The following is a 9,168-nucleotide window of genomic DNA, read 5'->3' as shown; positions in this document are numbered from 1 at the left end:
CAGAAGTGTCTGACTGGTCTGCGTTAATGTTTCAATTACAACACTGCTTTCTCACCAGCACTTAATATTCCAACGCAGATACACAGAAGAAACTGAGGATTTGTTTGACATTACAATAATATGTATTTAAATATCTAATCTGTGTCTGTCATAGGAAAAACGGTCCTTCTCACTTCCTGCCATGGACAGTGTATAAATCTCTCTCTTCCAGCCTGATGGCCAGTAATTCTCCCAATCTCCGCCCTGGCATTGCTTTTAGATTTCGGTCCCAACTCATTAGCTTGTTTGGCCAGAGAACCAGCATTTACAAATCCTTCTTGGACTGAATTGGCTTTGGGGCCAAGGCGGCTACGTCACCCAGAATCCCCAGCGGTGGCCATTACTCAAAACTATTCATCCAGCCTGGACGCAGCGCAGAATGGGAAAACGATTTGAGTTTTGCTGAGGGGGAACAGCTGCAGCGCTCTGCTGCTGGAGGATGACAAATTCCCCCTTTCCCTTTCACTGTGCTTCCACTTCTCGATTTTTGTCACTTAATTACATTTTTCTTTCACTTCTTCTTTTTCCTATAACCTACAATGTCTCTTTTTAACCCCCTCCTCTCTCTCTCTCTCTTTTTTTATATCCCTAATTCACACAAATATGTGTGTAAAGACACACATGCTCAGAATTTCACCCAAGGGAGCTCAACTCTGAAAATACATTCCCAGGAATATTAGTCCAAAGAATTTTAATAGGGCAGATTTCGCATTACAGCTGTGTAAAATAGAGAAAAGCACTCTCGCTAATACGGCGGAACAGAGTGTGTGTTTCTACTGTATGAACTGACTGTGTCATAACAAGTGCATGTCCAAAGGTTGGACTGCAAAAGCTGCCATTTCTGAGTATGAAACGCTTTTTATAATGGGAAAAAGATTTCCTTTTGTGAAAACTTAGTTTACTTCCAGAACCAGGAAAGCCACTGGCTGGAAGGAGAAGCCTGGAGACACAATGACCTGTGGCGTTCAGGGAAACGTGAAACACTGGAGGCGTATAGTGTGTGTGTGTGTGTGTGTGTGTGTGTGTAACCACATCTGGAAACGCTAAAGCAGTAGATGCTGTCACTTTCCCTTTACCTCTGGCTTTTGAGTGAGTTCTTAAATAAACATTCAATTGCCTCACAGAAAATTACAGGAAAGCAATCTGAGAGCAATAAATGGAATCTCCCTCTCTCCCTCACACACACACAATCAAAAACCAGCGAAGGATTTTTCTCTAGATGCAATTTTACCCCTGCACTGGTAAATTACAGCCTAACATGCATTAACTGCAATTGTAAAACCAAATGACAACAAATTTTCAACTGTGTGTGTGTGTGTGTGTGTGTGTGTGTGTGTGTGTGTGTGTGTGTGTGTGTGTGTGTGTGTGTGTGTGTGCGCGCGTGTGTGTGCGCGCGTGTGTGTAGCTGGTTACATGCATTTGGTGGCTACACAGTAGAATCCACTGTGGATTCAGAAGGAATACATTGGTTATAAAGCATTTTGTACCATAAACCAGACATTTTAGCATTAAAGAGGTTTGTTGTTTGATGAGCACCAAAACTGAACTATGTTCATCTGACAAGAGGTGGCAGCATTGTTCAACCGACACCAGGACTTGTTCATTAACCTCTGCTGCGTTTGACAATAAGCCCATTCCTCATATTTAATATCTGACGTTTATTCGCTGGAGACTTGCAAGAAGACCTGAAGTTACTGGCAGCAAGTACAAAGGTGATCTATTAACTATTCATGTTCCACACAAATATGCTGCTTTTCATTGTGTAACGTTATGAATATTAATGTTTGGGGAATTTCCAAATGTTAATCGCATAAAATGTCAAAACTTTGGAAACCAAAAAAGTTTTTATTCAACTTCTGATACAAAAGTATTTTTAAATAAGAAACAAGTTGTACAATTGTCACTTTTCTTCACAAGGATAAATTAGCAATGTCTTTATAATACAGAGGACTCCATGAAAACAGTGGGTGTTTTTACAACAGTCTCAACCTTTAAGGCGAGGATCAGGGGCGGTGAGCCCAGCGGTGACTCGTGGGCTTCTCTAAGGCTTTAAAAGACCTGGGAACTCACAAGTGGTTTCAAAGCTACTCAGTGACTGTTTGGAAAGATCACCTGCAGCACCGCGCTCATACGAAAGTAGGCGGCCAGAACCAGTTGGAGAGCCGTTAGCTCAGAGGGGAGGCGGTCGCGGGTTAATGTCATTTGCTGTAACCCATGTAATGGATCTCTGAGCGCGGACATTTCAGGCGTGCCGAGGTTTGCAGGTTCGAGAAACACTGGTCGTTGGGGATTCTACGGTTTCACTACAACCAGCAGAAGGAAATTTGAACGTAATAAGGATCAGGTTTCGCCCAAGACGTTTAGGGGAGAAATCATTTTCCCTCATTTGACATATTTAGCTAAAACAAACTTGTGACGGTCTGTGAGGCACTATCTGGTTTCAGATGACACTCGTCGGGGCCGATCTCTAAATTCCTCCAGCCCGTACGGATTAAAGTCACGTGGAACTCAATCGTTTCACTTAAAAGTCAAAAAGGTGTAAAATATACATTCAAAGACTCACTAAAACGCAAGAGCTTTGCAGGATAGATTGTCAGGCACATATGTGGTGCACGAGGGCAGAACGCAGAACGCAGGCTCAAAGTAGTGGGAGACGCCTAAAACAACGCAACACAGAGACAATGAGTGGGAATCTCACCACAACACAATGCACCGCAATCTGTCCTAGGGACCATTTGATTGTCTGGGAGACGGCGCCGGTGACAGACAGAGCGGATGACGGGTTCCACGCACTGAAAAGAAAGACGCAGCCGTCGTATTACTGGTATTTCAAAACACACTGGGCACGAGCTGGTGCGGCGAGCTCCATGCAAACCGGATCTCGCCTGCACAACCTGCGCGTCGGTGGCGGCGCCGCGCGGCTGCACAGCGCGTCTTCCGGCCTCCGATGACCCGGAGGACTTCAGGTTTCAGGATTTCACAGGAACTCGAATGCACGCGGGCCCACGTCTCCCCGGTACCGTGCAGCTCTCACGCTTACGGGTCAGTGCGAGGCACAGCTGTGGTCCCACGGTGCATCGTCATCGCTTGGAGCTGTAAATCAGAGCGGGCAAATTCCGTTTTGTTGGACGTTGTACAAAAAGCTATCACCAAACGTGAACTCGTCTGTAAATGTAAGGCTGCGTTTGGCGTTTTGGGCGTCCATGTCTTAGAATCGCAGTCTCTGTAGAACATCTGCACCAGGAGCCTCCAGTGTAAAACGGAACACGCTAAGAGCACGGCGTCCGGCGGCTCCCGCCTCGTCTGCGTGGGGCTCTGGAGGGACGGGAGGGAGCGGCTTGACCTGCAGCTGGACCCTCGACCTCTGCCTCTGAAGCCTTGGAACCGGGCAGTGTAACGGAGGTAGGGAGGCTGCGGCTGCTCAGACGGACGAGCCTTTGAGGAACTTCCATCACGTTCCCGCGTCATCGCCGTCTCATCTCCATCCTTCATTTGGTAGTGGGTTCATGTAGGTGGGAGAGCAGCAGGGGGTCCCTTAGTGTCCGTTCCCCCCCCCCCCCTCTCTCTCCATCACACCACGGTCTCGTTGCCTTTCCCCGGTTTGATCCAGCCCTTGCCGGGCGCCCGCTTGCCCCCCCGGCCCGCCCGCCCGTCCCTCAGCAAGCGGGCCGAGCAGCGCTGCCAGGTGTGGAGGGTCTTCGCCGACCAGATCCACATGCCCGACGTGATGCCCACGAGCAGCGACATGAAGATCCGCAGCATCTCGGAGGCCACGTACGAGTCCCTGGTGCTGCCCTTGAACTCCCCCCAGTTGGACAGCTGGTAGAGGTAGCAGCCAATGACGGTGGAGGCGGGGACCGTGTAGAGGACGGAGAACACGCCGATCTTCACCATCAGCCGCTCCAGTTTGTCCGTCTTGGCGCCGTCCTTCTGCAGGTTGGAGCGGATCTTGAAAAGGGCCACGAGTCCGGCACAGATGAACAAGGTGCCTGAGGAGGAAGGAAAAAGGCGTCATATTGAGCCCGTCTGCCGGAGACGGTCGCGATTGGTCGCCGTGGTTACCTATGAGGAGGTACGTGGCCAGCGGTGCCACCACGAAGCCCGTGAGCGCCTCCTGCTGCTGGTTGCCGACGTAGCAGAGGCCGGTGAGGTCGTCCGCGTCCACCAGGCGCATTATGAGGATGACGATGGTTTTGACCGCCGGAATGGCCCACGCTGCGATGTGGAAGTAGGAGCTGTGCATCTCAATGGCCTCGTGGCCCCACTTCAGTCCAGCAGCCAGGAACCAGGTGAGGGTGAGGATCACCCACCTGGAAGAGAGCACAGGGACTATTAATAATCAGCTGTGTCGTGCAAACACCAGGCTACTGTGTGCATCCTCCTGCATGAAGGCTGATCGTCTTTTAGGGGTGTGGGAGGTCTTTTCTTTCCAAACGTAAAGACAAGCGAGGAAACGAGGGCAAAGTGAAAAGGAAGAGAAAAGAGCTGTGGCAGCAGTATGTCCCCCCACAAAAAAGGCGTTTTATTAATAAGCCGTGCTTTTGTATGAGGGAAATCAATCCACAGAGGTTATGAGACAGGACAGAGGAAAACAGGATGCGGGTCTCGTGTTCCCATTGTTCCACCAGCATCCTCTCGGCGGCTGAAACGAGACAGCGAGACGAGGGGTTGAGGCGCGCTCGTTTTACACTGACCAGAGCGATGAGGCCATGCCGAAGAAGTAGAGGAGGAGGAAGACGATGGCGCAGCCCGTGCTCTTCAGCCCTTCTTGCACCAGGATGGGAACCCCCGCGTCGTCCAGGTCGCAGGACACGCGCTCCCTCCCCAGCGTCAGCCGCACCTGCAGAAAAGGGGCGGGGCTTATTTTTAACCACTCAAATCCACGCCGGCGGCGTCCAGTCACGGACCGTGTACTCACCAGGTAGGCGACGCTGTACAGGTTGTAGCACATGGACAGGAAGATGATGGGCCGCTCGGGGTAGGAGAAGCGCTGCGAGTCCAGCAGGAAGGTGAGGACGGTGAGCGTGGTGGAGAGGAAGCAGAGCGCGGCCCACACGGCCGTCCAGGCGTCCGTGAACACCTTGGCGCCCCGCCGGTACAGCCCGCTGTCGTAGCCGCACTGCAGCACGCAGCCGGCGCCCCGCTTGTGCCAGGTGCCGGCGTCGGGCGCCTGGCAGGGGTCCTGGTGGGGGGGGTGCCGCACCGGCTGGTAGGGGGGGTCCTCGTCCGCGGGGCCCTCCATGCACATGTGGTTGTGGTCGTTCTGGGGCGGGAAGAGGCTGCAGTTGAGCACCTCGGGCCAGATGAAGCCGAACTCCTGCAGCACCGGCAGGCACTTCCGCTTGACGGAGAGGCACATGCTGCCGCACGGGCCGATGGGGATGGGGACCTTGTCCGTGCACATGGGCACGTAGACGGAGCACAGGAAGAACTGTGGGGGGGGGGGGGGGGGGCAAAGGTGAGAAGGGGGGTGTTACAAAGAGACACTAACAACAACACTAAGGCTCATTTAATCACAGTGAACGACTTCCACGGCTGGTTGCGGATGCACCCCCCACCACCACCCCCCGGGCCCCTCTTTCCATATATTACAGCACGGTTACAGCTGGTAAACGGCTACGCCTCGTACTCCCACACGTGGCCCCTCCGTCTACTTGCATGTTTGCTCTCCCTGCGTTCACTTTCAGGGCGTTGCATCACCTCGTCCGCTCCCGACTTTCTACTTTCACGTATATAAAACACCTCCGCGACTCGAATCGCCGCTCCGAGGCTGTGAGCGCATCCCCGCTCTGTGTGGAACCTCAACGCGCAGGGCATGTGCCGTTTAATGCCCCGTAATCCACCTTAATACACGTCTGAGTTTCCTGAGTCCTGTGGCGACGGTTTTGAAATAGATGCGAAAGTCTGTGTTACGAAGATAGAGAGCAGGGGTTACGACAGGTTGCAATTTTGAGCAATTTCACGCCTTGTGAGTGAAATCTGTCTGAGGCCAAAGTGTAAAATTGTTCCAGATTCATAATATGAGAAAAAATGCAGACGAGTAAGTAAATGCGATGCTGCGTTAAGGTGGAGGAAACACACACGCAGGCTGCAGGAATGTGGGGTTTGTAAACTAAGCTCCCGTCGGAGCAGCCTTGATGGCGATGGAGGAGGTCCGGCTTGAAATCGGGCCTTGAAGCTCAAACGAAACACGAATCCAAGAAGGGCGTCAAGGCTGAGGAATAAATACGCCGGGAAAAAGAACTGATTTTGGAAAAACAACCTAAAAACTGAGCTGTAAAAGTGATGATGGTGATGAATAAATGGTCTGAGAGCGGCAGAAATAGAGCGGCTGTGCGTCTGTTGCGCTGCAGAGGTTAATGTGTCAGCGTTCTGGTGATTTAATAACTGCTGCTGATGTTGAGCTCTGGAACGTCTAAATCGGAGTCAAGGCGCCTCCTTCTGACTCCATTTGCAACGGTCTCTTCCAATCAGTGTCCGCTTGTAAAACAGCTTCTGTCCCCGGATGCGTCAGACTTTTTATATTCTAGACACAATAATGAGCTTCTTCCCGCAAACAGAGGGTCTGTGTTCCTAAAATAAACCACTTTTATTGTACGCGGCTAATTTCATTCACCCAAATCGCAGCGTTTCGCGCTGAAGGCGTGAGCGTCGCGTGAGAAAAGCGCAGGATCTTAAATAGTCTGGAGCGCGATTCCTGGTGCTCCTCAGAGCCAGTTATGCACCGGAGACGCCATGTAACACACACTAGGTGTTTTCCCCCGACCGTTGGTAACATGAGTCCCGTCACTTTGCTCCTAAAAGCTGCTCCGATTACCAGCCAGGAAGCCTCCCATTAGAGAAAATGTAAGGGGATATGGTGTCCCTTAGAGCCCCTTCCTCTCCATTTAGAGTGTGTGTGTGTGTGTGTGTGTGTGTGTGTGTATGTGTACTTGAACTAACGGCGCAGGAGATAAATCGGGAAAGCATTTCTTTTCCATATATGCAGACGTCTAGTATGACAGTGCTGCATTCGTTTGTGTGTGTGTGTGTGTGTGTGTGTGTGTGTGGGGGGGGGTAATGACAGAATAAATCAAATGTATGGAAAATAAGTGAAGCCAGTGAATCAAACTGCCTTTGAGAGCAGATGTTTCGTGTGTGGTGGATGAGAGCAGGTAAAGTTTGCAGTCAAATAATACTTAATAATAAGTAATGGGGCCGATCTAATTTGTGTCGGAGGCAAACAGGCTGCATTTGTCCCGGGACACTGAGGGCTCCGTTGTTACGGAGGAGACGGCACAGTGCGCTGCGGACTCAGCTGTTGCTGCGTGGGGCATGAACCCAGCGTGTCAACACACAGCGGGGGGCATTTCCATTCAAACAAGCGTGACAGCCCGACACAACGCGGAGCGTCGGTGCGACGTGCTCGCTAACTGCTCACCTACTGCCGCCACGCGCACACGCACGCGCGCACAAATATAGCAGGCTACCCGGACGCACGCAGGCTTTTCCTGAGAGCCGGGTCACTCCTCCCGAGCGCGTCCGCGCGCGTCGTCCTACCTTGAGCTGGCTGGAGCATCCGTACTGGATGAGCGGCGTGAACGTGGTCAGCTGCAGCTCGGCGTCCGACTGCAGCACGTTGCCGACCAGGTTGGGCATCTTGGTGACGTTGTACCCGAGCCCCTGGCACATGCTGATGCGGATCGGGTCGCAGGTCATCTCCTCCGGCTCGTCGCCGAACGCGCGCACGGCGCACAGCGGGCCGAGCGCGAGGGCGAGCAGCGCCGCGCCGGCAAACGAGCCCATCGTGGCGGGCGGGCGGGCGGGCAGGCGCGCGGTTCGGACGCCGGCGGTGGGTCGGGTCGCCCTGGAAACCGCGGCGCGCGCGTGCAGCCCCGGCAGGAGAGGAGCGCGTGTGGTCCCGTGCGCCTCGGAGGTTAGATCCCACTCAGAGCCCTTCGCTCGAACTCAGTATCCACACATCAAACGGTCCGCGCTTCCCGTCCAAACGCCGCGTTCACCTTCGCAGATGGAACTCGGAACTTCTAGACTCGCCTCGCGCCGGAGGAGCGCGGCGCACGGACACGGCGGTGGGTTCTTTGCGCCTACTGCGTGCGGGCGCCCAGCGCTAAACTTTATTGTGTCTGTGAGCGCAGACTATTTTGCCCGTCCGGAGCGGAGCCGACCAATCCACGCGCGGGACATGGGTTTCCCTGACCAACCCCTGACCGGGGGGGCGGGTCCCGCGGAGCGCCGCGAGCGCGACTCCCCTCCTCCCGGAGACCTCCTTCCCTTCCTTCTCCTCCAACATTTGCATTTTCTTCGCCTCCTCGCCTCGTTTCTTCATCCCTCCTTTCCCCCTCTCCTCAAATCAGCGAGCTAATTCTGACAATAACCAGAACCCGTACTTAGACCAGCTGATGTGGCCTGCGCATGCTTTTATTGGCTGCACTTTCAGAAAATAAGCAAAAAAAGCGGCCCTTTTTAAGCGAATTTCAGTTTCTGAGTGCATGTTTTTTTATATTTAAAGTCTTTAATGGGCCTTTAAGGCAGTCTGAAACCTCACCACAGGTTCCACTCCCCTTCTCTACAGGCCCCGTCAGCTCTAAGTGCTCATGACATTGTAATTGAAAGTAGGGTCTTAAGTGATGCTAAAGCATTCGAAGTCTGTTTTGCATTGCAATGAATGCCCGCACTGGACAGGTTTTGTTTTCTTGCGGCGCCCAGCATGAAACTAGCAGTGAAGAGTGTTGTTGTGGTTCTTCTGGTTTGTATGGACTCGGGTGAGAAGGCGCTCGGGTCTGTAGCAAACGGATCACTCGGCTCCGCTTGCGCTCTCCTCCAAGTGATTTCTTCCGTTTGGAGGCCTGTAAAAGCATCTGCCAGGTGTAATCAAAGCCTTTCACATGAGCAGCCGTTTAACTGAGATGTGGCCACAGGAGGAATATTATAAAATAAGCGTCTCCCTGTGCGTCCTGGGTGGGAGACTTCTAACATTAAAATTTTCTTCCTCTTGAAGTATAAGAACCGTTGACTTGAATTTCACACGGTGACCCTTCGGCACCGGGTTGAGATAAAAGACCCAGTATAGACATTCCACCAATGACCCAGACACATACAAACACACAAAAGGCCAATGGACCCCAAAAT

General features: G+C 52.6%; 1 protein-coding gene across 1 annotated transcript; it reads right to left on the bottom strand.

Annotated features, from left to right (window-relative positions):
• Window positions 1-2,739: 2,739 nt before the first annotated feature.
• fzd4 (frizzled class receptor 4) lies at window positions 2,740-8,160 on the bottom strand. The gene is made up of 5 exons (XM_029172089.3): window positions 7,579-8,160; window positions 4,958-5,470; window positions 4,734-4,879; window positions 4,102-4,349; window positions 2,740-4,028 (listed from the first exon to the last, which is right to left on the bottom strand). The coding sequence occupies exons 1-5, from the start codon at window positions 7,822-7,824 to the stop codon at window positions 3,610-3,612; spliced, it is 1,572 nt and encodes a 523-aa protein (XP_029027922.1). The 5' UTR covers window positions 7,825-8,160; the 3' UTR covers window positions 2,740-3,609.
• Window positions 8,161-9,168: the final 1,008 nt, after the last annotated feature.

This window comes from Betta splendens, chromosome 13 (genome assembly GCF_900634795.4).
Source record: "Betta splendens chromosome 13, fBetSpl5.4, whole genome shotgun sequence".
NCBI lineage: Eukaryota > Metazoa > Chordata > Actinopteri > Anabantiformes > Osphronemidae > Betta > Betta splendens.
This window is presented reverse-complemented; position numbering and strand designations above follow the sequence as displayed.

What these genes read in the sequence shown, in the direction of transcription:
- fzd4 (XM_029172089.3), bottom strand. Translation starts at nt 7,824, where the DNA reads ATGGGCTCGTTTGCCGGCGCGGCGCTGCTCGCCCTCGCGCTCGGCCCG. An exon ending in GATGCTCCAGCCAGCTCAAG is followed by an intron (nt 5,471 to 7,578) that starts GTAGGACGACGC and finishes CCCCCCCCACAG; the next exon opens with TTCTTCCTGTGCTCCGTCTA. An exon ending in TGTACAGCGTCGCCTACCTG is followed by an intron (nt 4,880 to 4,957) that starts GTGAGTACACGG and finishes CCTTTTCTGCAG; the next exon opens with GTGCGGCTGACGCTGGGGAG.